The 26,756-nt window shown below is 45.3% G+C and overlaps 1 protein-coding gene across 11 annotated transcripts in view; it reads right to left on the bottom strand.

Moving 5' to 3' along the window:
• LOC147034238 (uncharacterized) overlaps positions 1-26,756 on the bottom strand; it is a 206,128-nt gene that overhangs the window by 163,879 nt on the left and 15,493 nt on the right. For 9 of the 11 annotated variants that reach the window (XM_085879018.1, XM_085879055.1, XM_085878990.1 and 6 more), the window contains exons 7-10: positions 15,769-16,055; positions 11,113-11,184; positions 8,830-8,916; positions 8,548-8,704 (exon numbers count right to left, since the gene is read on the bottom strand). In XM_085879018.1, coding sequence (XP_085735144.1) covers positions 15,789-16,055 — 267 coding nt within the window. In that variant the 3' untranslated portion in view covers positions 8,548-8,704; positions 8,830-8,916; positions 11,113-11,184; positions 15,769-15,788. The remainder of the gene's footprint in view (positions 1-8,547; positions 8,705-8,829; positions 8,917-11,112; positions 11,185-15,768; positions 16,056-26,756) is intronic. The other 2 variants (XM_085879061.1, XM_085879072.1) reach the window with 1 other exon arrangement.

Below are 26,756 nucleotides of genomic sequence, written 5' to 3'. Positions count from 1 at the left end.
AGAGTAAATCATGTTTCCAAGGCAAGGCATGTTTTAATAGGCCGAATTAAGACCCCTGCGAGGAAAATTAGGGCTGACCATGGATAAGCCTTTCATGGAGGTACAGTAAACTGTTTATTATCTTCAAAAAGGAATGTTTAAATTAACCTAAACACCCAATTTTCATTCTTGTACTTCCTTGGAATTTCTTGAGAATACATGCAAATTTTGTGGCCCCCGAGGTTTAATGGTTTTGGATGTACTTTGTCTTTGTCTTTGCCATATCTATATATATATATATATATATATATATATATATATATATATATATATATATATATATATATCTCTCTCTCTCTCTCTCTCTCTCTCTCTCTCTCTCTCTCTCTCTCTCTCTCTCTCTCTCTCTCTCTCTCTCTCTCTCTCTCTCTCTCTCTCTCACCCTCTCTCACCCTCTCTCACCCTCTCTCACCCTCTCTCACCCTCTCTCACCCTCTCTCACCCTCTCTCACCCTCTCTCACCCTCTCTCACCCTCTCTCACCCTCTCTCACCCTCTCTCTCTCTCTCTCTCTCATACTAAGAGACCATACAAGTCCATCAAACATAGCTGTTGGATTACTGAATTCAGAAAATTACTTCAGATGAGAAATAAAGTCACATGGATCTGTGATAGATGTTTAAGAAATCTGATGTCATGATACCAGGCATTGTCGTTAAACTTACATGATGCGGTTTGGTGGGGCTGATCTTGCTGAGACCTTGGACATACCCGAGAGTTTGTGGATGAAAGAGAAAGCACTACCTTCACAAAGTAAAAGTTCCGTAGACATTTTGATGACCTAAATGTGGCGATCCTCCATGTTTAATGTGTTCACCTGTGTAAATACCCTGAAATGGAATCAACTACAAGAAAACCCATGACAATGCTTAAAGTCAGCGTCCCAAGTTTTCCTCTTCAGCAATATGAAGCTGCATTACAGTCAACATTCATTTGTGGATTTCTTTGGAGTTTTCACCCTGTTTGCATAAAAGGGCTGGTCTTGTAAGTTATAATATGTTGTTCTTCTTTCGGCTGCTTCCGTTAGGGGTCACCACAGCGGATCATCCGTTATGATCCGCATACTGATTTGGCACAGGTTTTACGCCGGATGCCCTTCCTGACGCAACCCTGGTCGCCTCTTACGCCACAGGGATAAGGATTGGGTTTCGCCATGATTCCGGGCTGCCCTACACCCTCTCATAGCACGGCCCAGTGCAGAGCGCCCGTCCTCAAGCGATCCTCAAACCCAAGCCTCCGAGTAGCCGGATTACAGGCGCACGCCACTACGCCCGGTTTGTAAGTAATAATATGTCCAATGGGGATCGGGGGAGTGCTCATCACACTCCACAAGTTTCGATTTACCCACCGATCACATCACGTGCCTTCTGGTTGAATGGTTTGCATCAGCAAGGCCAATCGTCTGGGTGTTAGACAGACGGTTGTTCTTTGCGGATTATGCGGTTTTACCGTGTGAGACGCTCAACATAACAGTCAGGAGGTGCGTCTAATGTAGGTATATATATATATATATATATATATATATATATATATATATATATATATATATATATATATATATATATATATATATATATATCAATATGTATTACTAAAATTCTCATCTTGTATGTATGTATATATGCATGTATGTATGTATGTTCCCGAAATACAGCCAAAACAATACACAATATCACAAAACTTTCAGGGCCACCTTACTCACCATTCTCATGTGGTGTGCAGTATCAGGTTTCATTGGAATAGGGTAATGAAAAAAAATATTAAAAAATAAATTCCCGATTCAGTCAAGTACTCTTCGGGAGAATTTGATCAATGCAAACAACCTCAGTGGTGCAGTTCGCTTGAGCTGTCTTTTTTTTCTTGAAATTATTTATTAAAAAATCTCAAACATTTAGTTTAGACAAAGAACGATTCATTTTTAAGCATAAAATAAACATCGCCATTTTGATCTTATACTTCCACGATTCATTTTTAAGCAGAAAATAAACATCGCCATTTTGATCTAACACTTCCGTGTTCATTGATAAATAAAATTGTTTCGAAGATTACGCACAATAACTTCTTCGACTTTCATTTCTCCATTTTTTTTTCACATTGACAAGCAATATCAAGTTTTGTTCAAATCGGGCAATGAAAAAAAATATTAAAAAATCAATTCCCGATTCAGTCAAGTACTCTTCCGGCTTATTTGATCAATGCAAACAACCTCAGCCGTATAGTTCGCTGGAGCTATCTTTTTTTTTTAATGATTTTTTTTTCATCAACCCTGTCACAACGGGAACCCAAAGGGGCCATGGGTCGTCTCCGATATATGTATGACTATATATATATATATATATATATATATATATATATATATATATATATATATATATATATATATATATATATATATATATATATATCTATGAGGTGTGTTCAAAAAGTATCCAACCTGAATTTTTCGTGCGTAAGCAAATGAAGCTAGGGAGGCGTGGTTTGGTGCACGTATGGAGGCGATCCTAATTCATATGCGTGAATATTTTCCCGCATGCAGAAGCTGTAAGTCGCCGACAGACCGCCGATGAGTGAGGAAGTGTAAGTGAGTGCCGTCGGATTTTCGTTTTTGACAAAACGGCGGAAGAACTTGAACAACGCGACTGCATCAAATTTTGTGAAAAGCTTGGCGATTCCCAAGTGGAAACGATCTGCAAGATTCAACAGGCCTTCGGGAACGAAGCAATGGGCACCACACAGATAAGAGTGGTACAACCGCTTCAAATATGGTTGCACATCAGTGGAAAGTGAAGCACGTTCTGGTAGGCCCTCATCATCCCGAAATGAGATCGTCATTGACCAAGTGAGGACCCTGCTGATGCAGGATCGTCGAATCATGATCAGAGAACTTGCAGACGAGGCGGGCGTCAGCATTGGATCCTTTCATTCCATTGTGACTGAGGATTTGGGCTTTAGGAGAATCTCAGCGAAGTTCGTGCCAAAGCTGCTAACGATCGAGCAGAAGCAACTCCGTTTGGAGATCGCACAGGACATGCTGGAGACTGAACAGCGATCCCAACTTCTTCAACACAGTGATCACTGGCGATGAGACCTGGGTTTATGGGTATCACCCAGAAACCAAGTTCCAGTCATCACAATGGAAGCATCTAACATCCCCGAGGCCAAAAAAAGCAAGGAAGGTCCGCAGCAATGTCAAAGTCATGCTGACTGTCTTATTTGACTCCAGTGGCGTGGTTCATCACGAGTATGCACCACACGGCACAACCATCACCAAAGAGTACTACCAAGAGGTACTGCGTCGCCTTCGTGTCGCTGTACGACGCAAACGGCCAGACCTATGGGCAGCGGTCAATTGGCAGCTCCATCACGATAACGCACCCGCCCATTCTTCACATTTGATACAGAGTTTCCTGGCCAAACACAACACACCTGTGCTTCGTCAGGCTCCCTACTCTCCCGACATTGCTCCGTGTGACTTCTAGCTTTTCCCCAAGCTGAAAATGCCCCTGAAAGGGACCAGATTTCAGTCCAGAGAAAACATCATGCAAAATGCAATGGACCTGCTGCGCGCCATCCCAAAAGAGGCGTTCCAGCGCTACTTCCGACAGTGGCAGAACCGTTGGGAGAAGTGTATGGCAGCCCAAGGGGACTACTTTGAAGGAGATTAGTGTAAGTTTGTTGTATCTGGATACGAGTATTTTTTACGAACAAAGGTCGGATACTTTTTGAACACACCTATATATATAAATAAATAAATGTGTATATGTGTATGTACAGTGGAGAGAACAAGTATTTGATACACTGCCGATTTTGCAGGTTTTCCCACTTACAAAGCACGTAGAGGTCTGTAATTTTTATCATAGGTACACTTCAACTGTGAAGTCTGTGATGGAATCTAAAACAAAAATCCTGAAAATCACATTGTATGATTTTTAAATAATTAATTTGCATTTTATTGCATGAAATAAGTATTTGATCACCTACCAACCAGTAAGAATTCCAGCTCTCACAGACCTGTTAGTTTTGTCTTTAAGAAGCACTCCCATTCTCCACTCATTACCTGTATTAACTGCACCTGTTTGAACTCGTTATCTGCATAAAAGACAGCTGTCCACATTCAATCAATCAGACTCCAACCTCTCCACAATGGGCAAGACCAGAGAGCTGTCTAAGGACATCAGGGACAAAATTGTAGACTTGCACAAGGCTGGGATGGGCTACAGGACAATAGGCAAGCAGCTTGGTGAGAAGGCAACAACTGTTGGTGCAATTATTAGAAAATGGAAGAAGTTCAAGATAACAGTCAATCTCCCTCGGTCTGGGGCTCCATGCAAGATCTCACCTCGTGGAGCCTCAATGATCATGAGAAAGGTGAGGCATCAGCCCAGAACTACACGGCAGGACCTGGTCAATGACCTGAAGAGAGCTGGGACCACGGTATCAAAGAAAACCATAAGTAACACACTACGCCGTCATGGATTAAAATCCTGCAGTGCACGCAAGGTCCCTCTGCTCAAGCCAGCGCATGTCCAGGCCCGTCTGAAGTTTGCCAATGACCATCTGGATGATCCAGAGGAGGAATGGGAGAAGGTCATGTGGTCTGAGACCAAAATAGAGCTTTTTGGGTTAAACTCCACTCGCCATGTTTGGAGGAAGAAGAAGGATGAGTACAACCCCAAGAACACCATCCCAACCGTGAAGTATGGAGGTGGAAACATCATTCTTTGGGAATGCTTTTCTGCAAAGGGGACAGGACGACTACACCGTATTGAGGGGAGGATGGATGGGGCCATGTATCACGAGATCTTAGCCAACAATCTCCTTCCCTCAACAAGAGCATTGAAGATGGGGCGTGGCTGGGTCTTCCAGCATGACAACGACCCAAAACACACAGCCAGGGCAACTAAGGAGTGGCTCCGTAAGAAGCATCTCAAGGTCCTGGAGTGGCCTAGCCAGTCTCCAGACCTGAACCCAATAGAAAATCTTTGGAGGGAGCTGAAGGTCTGTGTTGCCCAGCGACAGCCCCGAAACCTGAAGGATCTGGAGAAGATCTGTATGGAGGAGTGGGCCAAAATCCCTGCTGCAGTCTGTGCAAACCTGGTTAAGAACTACAGGAAACGTCTGATCTCTGAAATTGCAAACAAAGGTTTCTGTACCAAATATTAAGTTCTGTTTTTCTGATGTATCAAATACTTATTTCATGCAATAAAATGCAAATTAATTATTTAAAAATCATACAATGTGATTTTCAGGATTTTTGTTTTAGATTCCGTCTTTCACTGTTGACGTGTACCAATGATAAAAATTACAGACCTCTACGTGCTTTGTAAGTGGGAAAACCTGCAAAATCGGCAGTGTATCAAATACTTGTTCTCCCCACTGTATGTATGTCTATGTCTATGTCTATGTCTATGTCTATGTCTATGTCTATGTCTATGTCTATGTCTATGTCTATGTCTATGTCTATATATATATATATATATATATATATATATATATATATATATATTGTTACGGTTGTGGAAATTCGCATAACCCCATAAAGGGCCCTCAGGTGAGATATCTCTGTAAGTGCATGTGTAGTTAGCCCAAACCCATTGTATAGATGGTATTAATGTGATCCATCCGGGCTGCGATGCTTTGAGTTAGCCATTTTTCTGTTCTATCTTTTATTTCAAACAAACAGCATATCAACAACCACGCCACCTCCACCATCTACGCTACCACATCTTAGCCACTTGCCATTCAGTAGGAACTGTGCGGTTACGATCTCCGGGAACAAACAAGAACCAACAACGATGCTCGGGGGTTTTCCCGCCTGTTTCTCCCGTCAAAATTCTCCGCGCTCGGTGTGGGAGAAGTGCGATCCGAGCCAGGCGTCAAAGGTGAGAAAAGGTGGGGGCCTATTTTTGGGGGAATAATTCCTTGGCTCTGAGCCAAGACTGACTTCCCCGGCCCCCGCACGGCGCGAGGTGGAGGGAGAGCGAGAGGTCACGCCCCCCTTCGAGAGGCTTCTCCAATAAGCTCGAAGGGAGGCGGGGCCGAAAACGGGATGGAGCGAAGGGCGGAGCCCCGCGCTACAAAAGGCAGACAGGACGGACCTTGGGGGAGGTGGTTGGTCGAGAGTTGGTCGAGGGAGTGGTTGGTCGAGGGTGGTTGGTCGGGTGGTTGGTCGAGAGTGGTTGGTCGAGAGTTGGTCGAGTTGGTTCAGGTTGAGTTGGTTCTTCGAGGCTTCCTGTCAACTTGTCTTGTCGGGGGAAGAGTCCTGCGGTTTGACGAGCGGCCTGTCACGAAGGTACGGACGGGAGACGCGGCAGCGCCGGTTGTGAGGTGGACCTGCGCGTCCGGACGAGGAGTGCCAGAGAGGGTTCGCCGGCCGCGAGAGAGGCCGGGGCCAGGCATGACCACGCTGACGGTCGTGGGAGAGGGGCTCACCGGCCACGAAAAGGGAAGTCGCGACTTCTTTTTCCTTTTCCTTTGCTTTTTGTGTAAATGTCTGTGGGTGGCGTCGTCTGTCAAGGAGTATTGTTTTAAGTGTTGCCGTGTGTTCGCATATTCGGTCGTAGCTCTGCATTGTTGTTGTTTTAAATTGATAGATGTGCATAATTGTTTTAATTGCTATAAGTGTGCTCTCCGTGTGTCGTGTAAATAAAGTGCTTGCATGTTGAACTGTTCCCATTTCGCTTTGTCTTTTCTCCATTGACTCTCCATCCTGCTTCATGTAAAGGGTTCGTAGTGGGCTTAATACGCCCGATAAGTAATCGGAACCGTCGAGGCCGATGATAACACCGCTCGGTTATCCCGATAGTACGGAACGGACCGCTTAAGCGGCCCGTGTCCGGAGTCGACCTGCGGCGAGGTGCGATCGCCCGGTTTACCCTCCGCGTGGGTACTTAGGTAGGTCGAGTTTGGCGAACAACCCTATCCCACGCGGGTGGCCGATTGGCACGATCGTGGTGAGGCCGAAAGGCCCACCCGTGACTAGCTCCCAGCGTTAGTCCGAGAGGGTCACGACAGAATTGTCCGTCCGGTGGGCGACGTGCTGCGATTCGAGTCACGTGGCCGATCGCACGCCGGCGGGCGCGAATTCGCAACAATATATATTCACCAAGTCGATGCTTGTGTTAGAGCTAAGCTCACGTAAGAGCTGAAAGAGCTTGCATACCAAGTCGAGGCTCATTTCCTGAACTCAAAGCTGTTTTTAACTGTTATGTTGTTTCTCACCAGTGTGCCAAAGATTATATATATATATATATATATATATATATATATATATATATATATATATATATATATATATATATATATATATATATATATATATATATACTGGCATATACCCGTGCTCTGCACGGAGTTGAATGGGTGGCAAAAGGTGGATGAGGCATAATAGTTGATGTTATGGGAAGCTGGGGAGGGTGTCATTTGGGATGTGATGCACGATGGTTACATGTCCTTAGTTTTCTCAAGGACCTCCCTGTAGATGACATTTTGGGTGAGTGTCTTGTTGCTGAATAATCCTTGTGAGGAATTATTGTCCACTTTGATAGAAATATAGGAGGAACCTCTTGCACGTGAAAATGCAACATATAGTTGGCCATGGGAGAACACAGGGGCTGGGAGGTATATTCCGAGTTTGTCAAATGTTTGGCCCTGGGATTTGTTTCTGGTCATTGAGTATGCGAGTCTGACTGGAAATTGCATCCTCTGCAGTGTGACTGGAAGGTTGGCGTCTGATGGGGCAAGTTTAACATGATATAGGCTGAGCCCTTGACTGAACAGGAGCAGTGGAGGGTGACCGAGAAACAGAATGCAAATTTCAATGAACGGCACCTTTTGGCACACATCCGACGATCGAACACCGCTTGGATGCTTTAATTTGAAGATCACACACGCAAGACACAACACAGGTAACGATGGCGGTTGATATTGACAATTAATGTAATGAACGGCAGTTGTTTGGGTGCATCCGACAATCGAACACCTCTTTAATTTCAACAGTTAACTCACACACATTTAAGGTTCAGAATATATTGTCGGACACCGCCTTTTCGGAGAACAAAGAAAAGAAGAGAATCCGGGCAATGAAGGGATGACCTCATACCCGTTCCCTGGTTCCCCCAACCTTCAGATTATAGCCTTTGATGTTCTCTGGACGTAGGCCTATTGCAACTTATTTTCGGGTGTTTTTAATATGTACGTTGGATTTCAGACACAAATTAACAGTCTAAGAGGGCGTGTTCAGTCCAGGAAGTTCGGTGGATTTCATACACAAATTGACAGTCTAAGATGGCATGTTCAGTCCGGGAAATAGCCGATCCGGGTACATCATGTTGGCAGAGCTCTGGCGCTCATCGTTCCCCTCCTTCCACGCTGATTTTTAAAACATGACAACCATTGCTGATGTTCTGAGCTGTACTATTTATTATCAGTTGTGTTTATGTTCAGTGCTTGACGCAATGACTACTCCCTTACTCTCGTTCATAATCTTTGGATAGATGGCAACACTTACCGGACAGCAGTTCAGCGATGGCGACCGAACGGGAATAAATGCGGCCGTCGATGGGTTGAAACTCTTGTTGAAGCCACGTTGTCATCCAATTCCAGAAATTTAGTGCATTGTCTTCATCACATTAAGAAACCCCAGTATATGGGAAATGAGCACATTCCTGCCAGCGGTTTCGGAGGAGAAACGTCAAATGACATGCAGACATTAACAGAAATAATATTTTTTAAAAATAAATCTTCACTTTAAATACAATGTTTCTTGTGACATTTTTTCTGTCAAATTCACCTGAGGTAGTCAGCATGTGCAGAAGAGGGTTTTACATTGCAGACGCTGTTTTCTTGGAGTGGCATTAAGCCTCTCGGCGGTGACGGTCTGTCGCCGACAGACGTAATGACGTCAGTGAATGACCGATGATGTCATGAGGGAATTACGCCTCTCAGCGGTGACGTCACATGTCGCCATGCAAACGAATGTTAAAATTAGAAAATCACCCAAAATTCCCAAACCTCTCCGTCTGGCACGATCTTACATAGCCCATGCTGTTCATTAGACCACAGAGCACCCGCATGCCGAAAGTGGCGACAATCTGTCCGGCAGTTTTGGAGGAGATACGTCAAATTCCACGCAGACGTTAACAGAAATAAAAAAAATATATATATATATATATATATATATATATTTTAAATATATTGTTACGGGCCGGGGTGGTCGGCCACGAACCGACCGCTCTGAACGGAGCCGCAAGTCGAGTCGGCCCGACCGATAACCTGGAATATAGATCGCCGCACAGATAAATCCAAGCGACGGGTCCTTGTTCAAGAACCGAAATTCCACAATGGGCAGATCACCTGGGGTAGGGTCGATTGCCATTCTTCAATGTACCTAAATACCCACGTGATCCAACTACCGGGGTATTCCACCCTCGACGGAACTCGTACGGAAAAACCGCCGAGGCGAGCCTGTCCCATGCGCGATTCCGAGTGGCTTAATCGCCGAGAACCGTCGGTCCAAATGCCCCCCTTTGATGGCAAACCAACGGCTTTCTAACTACCAACACACGAAATGCTCAGCCAATGAAAGAATCTACGCGACGAGCTGAAAACATTTAACAATTGGGGTATTTACTAATAATCATGGGGAAATAGGGAAGCACGCAAGAGCAGAACTATACCGACTATACGAAATGTGATGCAAACATTTACCGCACACAAAGCACTTAACAATTTCCTACTTATTAGACGGGGCCACGGACACACGTACGCACACACCCAATAAATGGTGGCAGAGGCCTTTAATAATGAGCTCCAGCTCGGAGAACAGGTGAGCTGAAACCCAGAACCTATCTCGAAGCTCTCCACCTCGTGTGGTCTTCAAGTTGTTCGGACCCGGGCTCCAGCGAGAGCGAGCTGGACCCAATCGCCGTGAGCCGTGATCCTTCCCGAGCTCCCGCGAATCCTCCCGCGCTTCTCAACACATGCTGATGAGACGAGGCGCCGATCCTTCCCGTCGATGCGTCGCTTCCCAGAGGAACCACCTCCAAGAAGAGGCTGATGAGTCGCACCAAGCCGGGAACCAAAATTGAGAACAAAGAGCTCCACGAACCAAAAAGAAGAAGAAGAAGAAGAAGAAGAATAAGCCACCATTCGCAGCTCGAGCCGAGCAACTGGCTCAAGTTCCTTCCAAAACAAAGCAGTTCGAAGCAAAAAGCTCTCCCGAGCCAAGCAGAAGCCGAAGCTCATTGAACCACCAAAGCAAAAAGCCTCCAAAAACCCTCCTCCCGAGCCAGGCCGCAGCCGAAACTCACTGAGCCAGCTGAAGCAAAAAGCTTCCGAAGGCCTCAACCATAACCCAAGCCAAACAGGACCCGAAGGTCTGCTGAACGACAACCCTCAACTCCCTTCTCCAACTCAGCCTACGAACAAAGAAAGGATCTCTTCCTTATCCTCTTCCGCCCTTCCCCCGCTCTCGGCGTGACTCATGACACATGCCCTCGTGCTCCATCCCCCGCTCAACCACGGGTGGGAGGGAGTTGTTGACATCATGAATCACGGGACGGCAGGGTTCTTCTTCCTCTTCGCAGAAGAGGGGGAGGGATGTCTCCATTGTTCGTTCCCTAGCTATTAAATCGATCCGCAGAGCATCTAATGGATTTCTGAACATTTAAACAATGAAAGGTGAGCTATCTCGGGAACAAGCACTTATCGACATAGCTGACGAAAGGAACCTGTATGTTGTGTGCAATCAAACTCCAAATTCGTAACAATATACATATATGCATCCACATATATATATATATATATATATATATATATATATATATATATATATATATATATTTTTTTTTTTTTATACATATAAACAGTACGGTGGATTTTCCACCAAAAGATAATAAATCAGCAGGAGAAGCCTCACCAAAATAATTGCCTATCATATCACACACATCTTGTACTTTTTAATTTCTGTTCCTCATACAAACGCATACACCCAAACACACACACCAAAACAGACAAACACACAAACAAACAAAGGTGAATACATATTCTCCGTCCACCGAACAAAGTTTCTCACCTCTCTTCATTGATGCAATGCTTCAAAGGCACTTTGCATCCTCCGTTTTTTCTCATGGACAGAGTTTATCATCTAGGAGACAAAATGAAAAGTGCATCATTAACATTAAAACCACAAGCACAGAAGTTTCACAAAAATTTAACTCTTGCGATTGTCATGTTTCACATAAACTGTTCGAATTTTTGAATGGACCATCCTTTTCCAATGAATACTAAACCAACTTATTAGTTTGTACCACAGGACACTCAGTGAAGCACATTTAACAGCATAAATTTCATTAAAAGGCCTTCTGAGCCCGACCGAGTCAGTTCCCAAATTTAAAAAAAAACCCACCAAGGATTACAAATTGGTTTGAAGAACCTCGTGCCAAAGGGAGGTTTTATTACGAGTTATCAGATGAAGAATAGTCACATGGATATGGAATCGACATCTGACGCCATTATGCCAGGCATTGTTGTTGACTGTGCTTGCAGATACGTTTTTGGCGGACTGATCTTGCTGAAACTTTGGATATGCCCAACAGTTTGGAACATAATGGAAAAAGTATCACCTTGAGAAAGTAAATGTTTTTGGAATATTTTGGTGACCTCATCCTCCATATTTAATGTGTTGACCTGTGTAAATATCCTGAAATGGAATCAACTACAAGGGACCATCGTAAATCAACTACATCCATCCATTGGGACCAGACTCTGTGCAGAGCGTTGGTGCTGCCAAAGCAGTCTCCAAGGCGATTGGGCACAATCCTGGATGGGTCGCCACTCCAACACAGGATACCAGCAAGCTGGCACTGATTTTGCCGACCCCAGAAGGATGACACGCAGTCAACTCCACCTGGTAATAAATCAACAGCCAAGCAGGATTTGAACTCAGGATCCGGGGATCCTAAGCCCAGGCATACAAGGGACCCATGATGATGCTTAAAGTCAGCATCCCATGTTTTCCTCCTGGACAATATGAAGCGGCATCTCAGCCAACATCCATTTGTGGATTTCTTTGTAACTGTCATCCTCTTTCCACAAAAAAGGTTGATGACACCTTGGTGTTCAATTACAACAGGACGTATAATATTATAATGTGAAACATTCAATAACATCAAATTCATTTTATCAATGGCATCGAACAAGCATGTTTGAAAGTTTCCAATTACACTGAACAACAAATTTCAAAAATTTTTTTTTACTGGAGATCTGTAAAGTGATTAAGACTAATTTGGGTACGCTGATTTCAAAAATCATAACCGTTTTGCTGTATCACGTCAGGATTTTCAGTAACAGAAATATTCCCATTGCCTAGAAGTCAGGATTTCAATGAAATTTACAAAAATTCATTTATTCATTTATTTCATCATGAATGCTTCAAAATTATAGAAATTACACAAAAACTCCACTAGAATGTAATTAAAAATGCTTTAGGCATTTGGCTTTGCGTTTGTGCTGCTCTGTGTCAGTTTCACGATGCAGGAACCAGCATAAATCGCCCATCATGTTCGGGTTGTGCCGCCCTTGGTAACGCGTCTCCATGAGTGAAATCTCTTGGTGGAATCGCTCGCCGTGCTCGTCCGAGACTGCTCCCAAGTTGGCAGGGAAGAAGTTCAGGTGCTGGTGTAGGAAATGGATTTTCAGGGACATCCTGGAGCCAAGTTTCCTGAAGGACTCCAGCAGCTGCTGCACTATTTCTTCATAGTTGTCCGCGTGCTCGTTCCCCAAGAAGTTGTCCGTCACAGCTTTGAAGCTCCTCCACGCTGCCAGCTCTTTGGGGTTTAGAGTTGTCGGAAAAGTTTCGTCCTTCATAATCTGTCGGATTTGCGGTCCAACAAAGACACCAGCCTTGATCTTGGCCTCCGACCAAGGTGTTGCCAAACTTTTCCTTGAGGTATAAAAACCCACGCCCATTCAGATCCATTGCCCGTACAAAACTTTTCATCAAGCCGAGCTTTATGTGGAGTGGTGGAAGGAAAACCTTGGCTGGGTCGACAAGGGCGACATGCTTCACGTTGTGTCGACCAGGTACATGCTCTTTTCGCTCTTCCCAATCTTTCTTCGTCCAGTGATTCTTGTCATCTCTGCTATCCCAGAGACAAAGGAAGCACATGTATTTCGTGTAGCCTGACTGCAGCCCTAACAACAGCGCCACCACTTTCAAGTCTCCGCAGATGTGCCAGTTGAAGTCATTGTACTTGATGGAATCAAGCAGCTGCCGCATAGTCTCATAGGTCTCTGTCATGCCGAACGCGTGAGCCAGTGGGACTGATGGTTTCTCGTTGCCATTGTGGAGCAAAACAGCCTTCAAGCTGTTCTTCCCCGAGTCGATGAAGAGGCGCCAGTCTGCAGGATCGTGATCACACCCAAGTTCTTTCAACAGACCGTTGATCTCACTGCAGAATGCCATCGTGTCTTCCATCTCAAAGAACTCAGCCATGTCTCTGTGACGTGCTCTGAACAAGGATATCTTGGTGTTAGGTTCAAGTAGATTCCACTGCTGCAGCCTTGATCCAAGCAGCTCTGCCTTCGCCTTTGACAGCGAGAGATCTCTTACAAGATCATTTAAGTCTCCCTGGTTCAGAAGGTGTGATTCTTGAGTGTCGGTTTCAAAAGGTTCATCATCACCATCCTCTTCACCACTGCTTACAGCTATGTTCTGATCAGCTGGAGGTGTTGGAACGGGGTTCTCGTCATCATGTGGCACAGGTTTATGAGCAGAGACGCAGTCAGCGTACTTGATGTGACCTTTATTCTTCTTGTTGAAGCCGGCGATGCTTGTGCAGCAGAAATAACAATCATCATGATGATTCTGCGGCTCACGCCATATCATGGGCACCGCAAATGGCATGCTCGCGCGCTTGCCCACCAACCACTGAGTCAAGGTTGTGTGACAGCTTGTGCAGCAGATGTGTGGTGCCCAGCTCTGTTCTTGGTCCCCCACCTTACACCCGAAGTAGTGAAAGTAGGCGGCCTTCATTTTCACTGCTGTAGATATACTTCGCTGTTGATCTTTTTTGGTATACCGACCACAGACATAACAGAAGTTGTCAGGATGATTGGTACAGGAACGCCTACTCATCTTTATCTGAAAGAAAGAAATATAACACAAGTTAACAACAATTGTACGAAATAGACATGTTAAAGACATATGTAAATTTCATTGAAATCCTGACTTCTAGGCAATGGGAATATTTCTGTTACTGAAAATCCTGACGTGATACAGCAAAACGGTTATGATTTTTGAAATCAGCGTACCCAAATTAGTCTAAATCACTTTACACATCTCCAGTAAAAAATTTTTGTTGTTCAGTGTTATCAAACTTCCTAGCTCTTGGGTGACAACAAATCCTGCATTCCTCAAACATTTAACGTTAGTCGTATGTGTGTGTACACACACACACACACACACACACACACACACACACACACACACACACACACACACACACACACACACACACACACAATCATCATCATTTGACTATATTTGGAATGTAGAAACATGTCACTTGTCCATTTCGAAGGAAATGCAACTTCAGATAAGATTTACGATCTTTTTGGAGACTATGACACGCTTGCATGCAACATCATTGGTAATTCTTCCTTTCAAATTAGTTCTTCAAAAATTGCTTATGGAGTTTGGCGAAACATTTTACAGATGCGATAATATCTTCATCGTTGAAATTTTAAGATGTGCAGAGCAGAAAACGGAAAAGCATAATCAACCTGAAGTTTCATCAGAAACAAAGGACAAGTTCGTCTTTCAGCTGCTCCCGTTAGGGGTCGCCACAGCGGATCATCCGTTATGATCCGCATACTGATTTGGCATAGGTTTTACGCCCTTCCTGACGCAACCATGGTCACCTCTTATGACACAGGGATAAGGATTGGGTTTCGCCATGATTCCGGGCTGCCCTACAGCCTCTCAGAGCACAGCCCAGCACAGGGCTCCCGTCCTCAAGCGATCCTCCAACCCAAGCGTCCGAGTAGCCGGATTACAGGCGCACGCCACTATGCCCGATAAACAAAGGACAAGGTCAGGGGGTAAAAAAAAAAAAAAAAAAAAAAACATTTGACACTTTGATGGGAAGTCATTCACTGTTGTTGGTTTGCTGATATAAGAAAATTACTTTCACCTCGAAGAGTACAAGTCCCACTTCGTGGCTGAGAGGGTAAAAGATCTCTCATGACGGAGAAAACTAGAATGGCACTCGGAAGAGAGCATACCTCCGCCATGCTGAACAGTTTACGTTTTATATCCCACCGATAGGCGGTATTTGCATCCGGACCTTAACCAAAATCTAATCAGCTTGTTCTTATCACACACCAAACCTGTCCACCAAGTTTAGTCCAAATCCATCCACAACATTTCAAAATATCGTGCTATACTGTGTTGTGTATCATTTTTGGGGTTCTCTCTTAATGATGAAGAATCATTTAAAAATTAAAAAAAATTCTCATATCCAAATGCGGAGCCTGATTTTCAACAAAATCGAATAAATTTGTCCTCATCACACACCCAACCTGTTCACTGAATCCATCCATAACTTTTTTAGATATCCTGTGCTCAGAGCCAGGCAGCCAGACAGCCAGGTGAAAACAACCTCCTTCCACCTTCAATGATGGAGGTAATAAAGCTACCAAGGAGAAAACATGCATTGAGAATACTCACGCCATGAATGGTGGGGCACACTAATCCTGCAGGGATGCACTCGTGGTCTCCGTTGACATAGTGCTGGATAACAGTGATGCAATATTGCTCAAGGTTGTTTGTGTGATCCAAGGTCCATTGAAAAATTGCTGTACTTTTGAAGAGCTGCTGCTTGTCAACGGTCTCATTGCCATGATGATAAAGAGGTTAACTTGGATGCCAGACATGAAGTTGCATAGAGTGTCTGCCGAATTGTCATCAATATTGTGTGCGTCATCCACGAAGAAGACAACATGTGTTTCAAAAATCTGAAAAGGTACAACAACACGAGTTATTACAAGTTTTATTATTCCATTTATGGTTCTATAGATGTATACAAACAATAAATAAATGTCGTTCAAGTAACATGTCAGTGTCAGAAGCTGTCAGGTGGTCTGTTGTGACAAATTTTTAATTTTTTCCTCAGATTTAAGGTAATATTAAAAACTCTGTTCCTTCATTGTTTCTGATAACAGCAGATCAATTACAGGGAACTTAGTTTGCACTCTGTTCCTGACGATGCCCAAATAAAGACAAAAGCAACAGACCAGAGTTATCCTGTATGTGCCAATACCTTGTGAAATCCTTGTTCAGCTGTTAACACTGCTTCCAGGAGTACAATCCTGAGGCTACCCTGCAGTTTGTGAATGCCAGTGAATGTTGCTTCAAACTGCTGATGAATCTTTTTTCAAAGGGAATGTCTAACTTTATGGAGCTCACAATTCTTTTTCACGAAGTACAACTCTGGAACATATCATTGTTCCATGTCTACTATCACCTTTGAAATTTGTTAAATTTATGGAGAACATGGTGCTTGAAGTTGGATTGAAAATTGAAACCAACTTCGGAATCAACTCACTGATACTCAGAGGTGATGTCGATATGATGAACACTCCAGTAAATTCACTCATCCATCAGCATGCAGCATGTGGTAACAGGTTTTGCATCATTGCTGGGAGTAATGCTTTGCCCCTTTGTTGGTTACGGCAAGATTTTATAATTTGTTCAGGGTTTTCAGCAGCCTGATGTTGGCTTAGTGGTTAGAGTGGCTGACTTGGGATCTTAGGCTCCTGAGTTTGAGCCCTATTGGCCGCTGAATTAACACCAGGTGGAGTTGACTCAGCCTGTCATCCTTCCGAGGTCAGCGAAATGAATACCAGTGTACTGGTGGAGGGGCACAGCATCAGCGGCATAGTCGCGCCCCAACAAAATGAAAGCTACCCGGCAGCAAAGCTGCCATACACAAGAAGAAGAAGGGGTTCCAGCTACAACCCACCCCCTCTTCGAAAAAGCCACTGTGCGATCATAAAGATACACTAACCAACACTAGTAGATGGGACATCAAGTTTAACGCCCATCAGAGGGACAGCACACACACCGACGCCTCGCCCTTCATGTGAAACACCAGGATGACACTTTATAGGTGCATCAGGATTCAAACATGAGCTCGACATCAAAAAGGTAAGTGCGCCAACATCTGCGCAATCATGCAAGACCCTTGTGTAATAGCATGGTTCATTTTGTGGTGGAAGGAAAAAAAAAAACTGGAGTAATTTGACTGCGCGCAGCCAACGGGTATGCTCCGCTCTCCCGCACAAACACTTGAGTATTGACATATTTCACCCTTGACCTTTATCATATCTGGCCCAAAATCTAATCAGTTAATTGCCCTGTGTAACTTTACGTTTCCACCATGTTTGATGAAATTCTGTCCAATATTTTTTGAGTTAGGGCGTAAAGAGTAAAATTTCAGAGTTTGACCTTGACCTTTGACCTTTATCACATCTGGCCCAAAATCTAATCACTTAATTGCCCTGTCTAACTTTACCTTTGCACAAAGTTTGATGAAATTCTACAATTTGCTTCTTGAGTTATCGCGTAAACGAAAATCGGGACGGACGGAAAATCTGGAAAAATAATGCCTCCGGCACCCTTGGTGCGGAGGTATAAACATAATAATAAAATTAAAATAAACAAAAGAGAAAGTAAGCTGTCTATAATTCCAGCAATCTCTGTGCGTCTGTGACCGCTGTTTCTCGACAACCGCCGGTCGGATCTCATTGAAACTTGCCAGGAATATTGCTGGGGATCTGAGTATGTGCCTTTTCAAGGTTTGATATTAATCGGACAAGTGGTTCCCAAGTTATGGCCATTTATTGACCAAACAAATGACAGGACACGTTGCTGCGTAGGCGTGGCCGATGGGGAAAGGGTGCCATTTAGTTACCAATGACAGGATACGTTGCTGCGTAGGCGTGGCCGTTGGGGAAGAGATCCTCAGCCGCATTCCCCATTACGGGTTAAAATGTACGGACTTCCGGATAGTGATGACTTACTGTATTCTAATAATTTCTCGATTTCTTATGCGCATTTATAGATAAACACAATGCCCCAATCCAGTCATCGTTTACGAGAGCGAAGGAACGGCCTGTGTGATTGTTTGAAAGTTTTTTTTTTCAACGTACGGCCACGCACGTACAGGAACACGAGAGCGAAGGAACGGCCTGTGTGGTTGTTGTTTCTGGCACACGGTTTGAAAGTTTTTTATTTTTATTTTTTGCACATACGGCCACGTACGTACGGGCACATGAGAGCGAAGGAACGGCCTGTGTGGTTGTTGTTTCTGGCATGCGGGTTGAAAGTTTTTTTTTTTTTTTGCACATACGGCCACGTACGTACGGGCACATGAGAGCGAAGGAACGGCCTGTGTGGTTGTTGTTTCTGGCATGCGGGTTGAAAGTTTTTTATTTTATTTATTTATTTTTTTTTTTTGCACATACGGCCACGCATGTACGGCCACGCACGTACGGGCATGCACTCGTATTTTACAATTCTACCTTAAATCATTGTTTTGCAGGAGTATCATGAAGTCTGTGGTGCAGCAACTGGCATGATGTCTGTGGTGTAGCAAATAGTTGGCGTGATGTATGATTGAGGCAAATAAAATAATTGATAAAAGTAAATTGGGATAGAATCGGCAACAAAGAGGAGGCACAAAGATTCACTTTCCATGAGAGAAGGGTAAGGTCGTGCAATTCATTTTATAGGAGGGCACATTTCCACAATTATTGTATACAAGCAGAGGTACCCACATCTTGTGCTGAAGGAATTTAGAGTTCAGAAAAACAGAGCCAGGTAAGATGTATAATTCCAAAGAATTAATCACATAATTTTGCAGGCAAAACGAAAATAATAACTGGAAGGGCACTCGGTAGAGTGTATACCTCTGCCACACAATGCCTGATCCATTTGAACATACCTGGGCCAATAATTTTTTGAAATATGCTATATATTGGTTTTGCCTGCTCTCTCAATGGTGAAGGAATCACTGAAATGTTTTTTTGTTTTTTATAATTCTCGGTCTGGATCTGTATTTTCACCAAAATCTAATTTTGTCAGGTCAAGTCAGATTATATCTGTGACTTGCTACAGGGACCAATGTAAACCTGTAGTAACCTGTTTCATGGTCGGGTTGTTGACGACTAAAAACTCCCCCCCACCAAGTTTCTTGGTGAGGAGGGTGTATGATATGGACACCCAGCAGGATTAAAAACAAAACCCGTCAAAGGGAGGAGGACATCCTTGTGAGCCAACGGCCATCCATATATCATGCCCCACTGTGTCTGTGGAAATCCTCCTGCAGTTGGGTTACTTTTTATTCAGAGGTTGGTGGCAGGATTTGCACTCTGGCCACCGTAAAACACTTCATCACGCAAAGCATACGAAAAGCACAAAATATGTCTGAAAACCGACTCTGCAGGAGTCCCTCCTGTGCAGCTGCCCTCCGCAGGAAGCTCAACAGATGCCGGGATTGGGGCAAAGCCTTTGGGACCCCCAATCTTTGATGATCGGAGGAAAACCATGGGGTAACCTTCCTGGAACAGATTGCAGAAGTGTGCGGAGGGGTTGTGCTGAGGTGTCATCCACCAGACGGCGGTCTCCTTGGGTTAACCTGAGGCGGTCCCTTTGGGTGGGTGTCTGGAATGTCCCATGCTAAGGAGAGGATGATCACCTGTATCTGTTATCATCTGAGCTGATGCGTTTGAACATTGGTGTTCCTGCACTCTGAGGTTCGGAGACCGGATTGCAGCGAGATCATACCAGGTGGTTACACCTACTATTCGTCTGGTCAATCTGATGGTTACCATGGCCAAGGAGTTGCTGTAGCTGTGTACAATATGTCTACTCCATTGATAATTGAGGCAACACCGGTCAACAAGCGTATTATGAGACGAAGGATTCATCAGTCTTTGGGTGTCATTTCCCTGGTCTCTGGATATGCTCCGACTGAGGTGAGTGATGTCACCGTGAAGGATGCATTCTATGCCACGCTCCAGTGTGTGGTTGATCAGTGCCCCAGGTGAGATACTCTCCTCATCTTGGGGGATTTCAATGCATCAACTGGAACTGATAAGGATGGTTATGAGACATGTGTTGTTCCCCATTGGTCTGGAACAGCAAACCAGAATAGCACCAAGTTCCTTAACTTTGCAAGAAGTCATGGACTTCGGGTGGCTGCTTCATTGTTTCAGCGCCCACAGGCTCATCGCTGGACTTGAAATTCCAACGCCGGAAGTGTGGCAAAGGAGATTGACCATGTGCTCGACGATGGTCACTGGAGGATGATCCAGAACTGCAGGTTCTACAGGGGTGCTCAGTTCCTCAATACCGACCACATGTTTGTGGCAGCAACTCCGAAGTTGCAGCTTAAATCCTGGAGAATGGTATCATCCGAGCATAGGCTAGATGTTGGCAAGCTCAAGGATGAGAGAGTAGCTGAGGAGTTTGCGAACAGGCTGAGTGGACATTTGGGGTGTCTGGGTGCTTTGGGGGGTCCTGAAGAGTTATGGATTACCTTCAAGAACACCGTCCTTGATGTTGCCGGTGGATGTCTTGGAACTCACCGCAAGGCAAAGAAGAATTTTGTCTCTCAAGGGACACTGGATACCATTGACCAGAGTCGCAGGGCCAGGCTGAATGGCAGAGCTGAACTGTTCAGGGAGATGAGGCGTAAAACTGTACGTGCACTAAGGGTGGACAAGGAGGCCTATGTACGAGGAATCTGTGAGGGGGTAGAGCATCACCTGTGGACAGGTGATTCTCGTCCCGCTTTCAGGGGAATTCGCGCATTGCGTTCATCCAAGCCCATCCCTCGGAGCACTGCAGTTAGAGCAGAGAGTGGTAGGCACTTAACAGAGGAGTCTGAAGTGAAGGCCCGCTGGGCCGGTTACTTTGAGCGGTTGTACCAGGCTGATCCACCAGCTGTCGAGTTGGACGTCAATGGTGTTACAATCCCTGTTGCTGACCCTCCAATCAATTGTGGTCCACCTTCGCTTGTGGAAACACGGGCTGCGGTGAACCGGTTGAAACAGGGTAAAGCTCCAGGGATCTGTGGCATCCATGCTGAACTTCTCAAGGTTGGTGGAAATGCTGCACTCGTGTCGTTGCCTGCAGTTTTGTGCTCTGCCAAGAACACAGGCATCATCCCGACTGATTGGAAGAGGGGCCTTGTTGTCCCTCTCTGGAAAGGGAAGGGTGATCGCCAAGATGCAAGAACTACCGAGGGGTGACGCTGTTCTCAGTGCCGGGCAAGGTCTTTGCTCGGATATTTCTTGATAGGGTTCGCCACCATCTGCTTGAGCACCAGCGTCCAGAGCAGTCAGGCTTTACACCAAAGAGGTCAATGATTGACCATATCCTTGCTCTTCGTGTCCTCACCGAACGCAGTCGAGAGTTTTGGCAGGGGCTACTTGCAGCCTATGTTGATCTCTGTAAAGCATTCGATTCAGTGAATCGGGATGTCCTCTGGAGGATTCTTGGTCTTCATGGGGTGCCACCAAAACTGATCGATCTGATGTTTGAACTCTACTCTGATACTGAGAGTGCTGTGAAGTGTGGTGGTACCATCTCTGACTTATTTCCAGTTGTTACCGGAGTTCATCAGGGGTGTGTACTGGGCCCCACACTTTTCAGGACATGTATGGACTGGATTTTAGGGAGGATGTCGGAAAGATCAAGCTGCGGTGCATCGTTTGGGAATGTCAAGATCTCGGACCTTGATTTCGCAGATGATGCAGTCATCTTTGCGGAGACTTTAGATATCCTTTTGGGGGCCCTCGAGGTGCTGAATGAGGAGTCGGAGCCGCTGGGATTACGGGTTTCTTCGGTCAAAATTAAGATCCAGGCTTTCAATGACATCTTAGATGCTGCTGTGCTGCCTGTGCCTGTTTGTGGTGAGGATGTTGGGGTCATGGAGAGATTCACTTACCTTGGCAGTGATATTCATGTCTCTGCTGGCTGTGAGTCAGAGGTCAATAGATGTCTGGGTCGGGCCTGGGGAGTCATGGATTCACTGGATAATGGGGTGGGGCGCTGCCGATACCTGTGCAGGAGGACGAAAGTCAGAGTCTTCAGGTCCTTGGTACTTCCAGTCTTGCTCTATGGATGCGAGACTTGGACTCTGACCAAGGATCTGAGATGGAGACTTAATCCCTTTGGTACCAGGTCTCTTCGGAGAATCCTTGGCTATTGCTGGTCAGATTTTGTGTCCAACGAGCGGTTGCTGAGAGAGACTCGGATGAGATTTGTTACCTGCATGGTCCGTGAGCGTCAGTTGCGGCTCTATGGACATGTGGCTCGTTTTCCTGACGCTGATCCTGCTCACCAGATTCTCTCAGCAAGGGAGTCATGTGAGCGGAGGAGGCCTATGGGCCGACCACGTGCATCGTGGTTGCAGCAGGTTGACCAGCATCTCAAGGAGATGGGGATGGGCCTGGCATCTGCCTGGGGGAAGGCCAGACAGAGGCCCCTGGAGTACCGGCAGAAAGTGGACGCAGCGACGCGCTGTTGTGGCACATGCTCCCATACCTGACCTGACCAAAATCTAATCAGTTCATCCTTGTTACACACTCAACCTGCCCACAAAATTTCACCCGAATCCATCCACAACCCTGAGATATTTGCACGCAATCAAACAGATAAACAAACAAACAAGTCGGTAGGCGGCCATGGATCGCCGAGCATCCGATGACCTTTGACCCCTGATCTGAGTTAATCTAGTACTAAGTACTTGCGAAATTGCAATCGAATCGGTTAACCCGTGTATGAGCAAGGGGGCTTTGAATGGTCATTTTGCCCGAACAATGCACTCATTGACCTTTGACCCCTGACTTAGCCGAGATAGGTCAATATGTCCTGAAGAAAAGTTGTAGTACCCATTGAGTACTCTGTACCTATGAACTTTCATTTTTATCGGTTAACCCGTGTAGAAGCAAGGGGGATTTGAAGGGTCATTTTGCCCGAAAAATGCACTCATTGACCTTTGGCCCCTGACCTAGCCAAGATAGGTCAATATGTCCTGAAGAAAAGTTGTAGTACCCATTGAGTACTCTGTACCTATGAACTTTCATTCGTATCGGTAAACCTGTGTAGGAGCAAGGGGGATTTGAAGGGTCATTTTGCCCGAAAAATGCACTCATTGACCTTTGACCCCTGACCTAGCCAAGATAGGTCAATATGTCCTGAAGCAAAGTTGTAGTACTAATTCAGTACTATGTACCTATGAACTTTCATTCGTATCGGTTAATCCGTGTAGGAGCAAGGGTGCCTTGAATGGTAATTTCGCCCGAAAAATGCACTTATTGACCTTTGACCCCTGACCTACCCGAGATAGGTCATTATGCAATTGAGCAAAGTTGTAGTACTCATTATGATCTAGAAGCATGTAAAGATTCATTTGATTCGGTTCAACCGTCTTGGAGCTAGTGAACTTTGAATTTTCAGCGGGAATGCTCAATGGCCCTCGGACACCCAAGTTGAGAGGGTTACCATTTGGAAACTGTAAGATATAGGAAAAAATGGATGTCATATAGCGGATAGAGAATCACCTTCTGATTCTGCATACCAAATCTCATCGAGTTCCATCTCCTGATAACTACTCGGTATTAATTTGAATGAAAAGTACTGAAAATGCGGTTTGATATCGGAAATCCCCAAAGTTTGAGGGGGTGCTCTGGGTGAACAAAGATATAAATCGAAAATCCGGCTCGATTGTTTGTGCACAATGCATTCCAGATGATTAGTGTGAATTTTCATGACCATCTGACCATAACCCGAGGAGGAGTAGCATTTGGTGCGAAGGCACCTCCTGTTCTCGCATATTATCGATTTTTGCCCTTTGACCCCTGACCGAAGCAATATCGGTCAATATGTCATGAGGCAAAGTTGTAGTACTCATTGCGTGCTATGAACCTGCAAAGTTTCATTCGGATCGATGCACTCACCTGGTCACTAGGGGGCCTTCAATTTTCACCAATTTTCGGGCATACCCCATTTGTTGGGGGTGCTGCGGGTAAACAATTCCATATAACACAAAAACCGGAATATATTTGGTAGAGCATCACCTGTAGATGATGCAGGCCAAATTTCATAAGCCTACGTGGGATAATGGCTTTCGGAATTGATTTCGCGTGAACGGTACCGATTTTGATGGGTTTTCAGTTGTTGCAAGGGAACTAAAGCGTCCCGAGCAACCATCACGATTTCCAAAGCATGAGGTCAAAAGATGTACCTACCACCCAAGTTTGGTCAAAATCGGCCCACATTTACTACCAATTATACTGATGACAAACAAACAAACATCCAAACAAACAGACATAATTACTGACAATAAGGGTCACCTATTTCGGCGACCCAACAGAGACACAGGGGTGAAAATATTGTTGCGGGCCGGGTGTCGGCCGTGAGCACGACCACGAGATGGAGCCGTAGAGTCGACTCCGCCGATCACCCGGAATTTAGATCGGACTTCTTCGGAAAACTCCGAAAAGTACGGGTCCCTTATCAGACCGTGAAGCGTCAATATTTCTACCACGTAGGACAGGGTTATTTGCCAATTTTCTAAATACCTAGATATCCAGGTGGCGATTTACCGAGTCTCCACACCCTCGACGGCACCCGTACGGAACGAGCCGCCAGCGTACTCGAACCTTGTGTGACCCGAGCGGATGGTCACCGAGATCCGTCGGTCCAAAGGTCCCCTTTACAGCGGCAACAGCCTGGCTAATTTTCCAACACGCCCCGTGTTAAACCAATGGGGGAAAGGTCACGAACGAGCTGATACATTTCACAAATGGGGATATTTATTAAACAATAGGGAAATGAGGGGAGCACGTAAGGGCAGAGTTATCCGACGATAAGAAATGCAGTCAATGTACAAGCAAAAAGCACTTAACAGTTGCTACTTATAGACGGGCCCACACACACAGACACACACACACACACACACACACAGAAATGGACCCCAATGGTCTTTATTGAAGTCTTCCAGCTCGAGGAAAGGGAGCTGGAGACCAGAGCCAGCGCTTGGACCTGTCCACCTTGTGTGGTCTTCGACGGGCTCGACGGGACTCGAACCCGCAACACGATGCCACTCCAAGCACCAGGGATGGAGGAAAAGCGTCGGACGCCAGGTGGACGAGACGAGAGACGACCCAAGCACTGGCAAGCTGACCAGACCAGACGAGTCGATCTCCGGCACCTCGAACCCGATCGCCCAACCCTGACGCTCTTTCCAAGGCCCTGGCGTTTCTTATATTGCATTTCTCCTGCGGGCTGGGGTGTCGTGGGAAGGATCGCCGTCTGAGACGTCTCGCCTCTCATTGGTCGAGAGGCTGTGGGAAAGTTCGCCGTCTGAGACATCTCGCCTCCCATTGGTCTGGGGTTCATGGGAAAGTCGATGTCTGAGACGTCTCGCCTCTCATTGGTCGCGGGGAACATTCCATCTCTCTGGGGCCGAGTCGGAGCTCTGGTGGCCGAGGAAACTCCGCCCACGTACGTGGTCGAACGCACGAAGACAATGGCATCGGTGTGATGAAGCGAGGTGAAGGCGTGTTGTTGTAAACGAATCTCCGCAGCGCACACACGTAATTCCCGTTAGACACAGGTAGGGGGCCCTAACTATAAACACACACTCACCGATATAACTGTTCTATAGGGACCCTGGCTGTTGTGTGCAATGGGTTCCAGATTCTAACAATATAACCTCCTTCCACCTTCAGTGGCAGAGATAATAATGTAACCATCAATACAATATATACAATTTTTAATCCATAATAATATGTCAGTGTGTGTAATCAGTCATTGTGTGTGTGTCTCCTCAATAACTCCAAAACCATGAAATCTTGCAGCCTGAAACTTTGCTTGCATACTTGGGGAACTCCGAGGGAGCGCATGAGTGAAACTTGAGTGTTTGACTTCATTAAAACACCCCTTTTGAAGATAATTAATAACCTTATTTAACATATCCCTTATCAGGCGCATCCTCCGATACTTCGCTCTCGATGAGTTCTAAAGGTTACCTCACAGGGGTCTTAATTTGTCATTTTGTTCGGCATGCTCAACAATGTCTCGAGTTGGAACAGGCCACAATGGTTTATCAAGGATAAAGCAGTCAAAATATACATTTTTTTTCCACTTTGCTCATTCACATCATCGAATGCCTCATCTACATGCGTACGGATAGCTGTATACATCGCTTTTGTAAGACCTTTAGTTCTCAAAGGAAGAGCTTGGAGCAATTTCATGCATTATATGATGTGATTTTCCACGATCAACTCTCACGGACCAATCCAAGTATGTAATCGAAATGTAATTTGAGTTTGGACAATCAGATCATGTGGACTAAATAACTCAATCTGCAGTGAAATCTATAAATGTTCAGAAATCGCCGAGGTTTAGTTTTTTTGCGGGTATCTGCCATTACCAACCGTTCCTTAGCAACCATTTAATTGGAGTGCCTGCTTGAGTGCTTAAGTCACTTTCCGAGCACCCTCCAGTCGATAGAGGTGCAGTTCGTGTTCCGTTCAGGATGTACAGTCGGCATTTGCTCCAAGGTGAAGGTACATATGGGTAGATTTGGATCGGTAAAGGGATAATCCGTGAGTGTGTGCGCATACCTGCATGCTTGGTTT

Source organism: Eptatretus burgeri, chromosome 1 (genome assembly GCF_056783735.1).
Source record: "Eptatretus burgeri isolate ZD-2024b chromosome 1, Ebu_testis_v1, whole genome shotgun sequence".
NCBI lineage: Eukaryota > Metazoa > Chordata > Myxini > Myxiniformes > Myxinidae > Eptatretus > Eptatretus burgeri.
The sequence above is the reverse complement of the archived record's forward strand: the minus strand, read 5'-3'. Positions and strand labels throughout refer to the sequence as shown.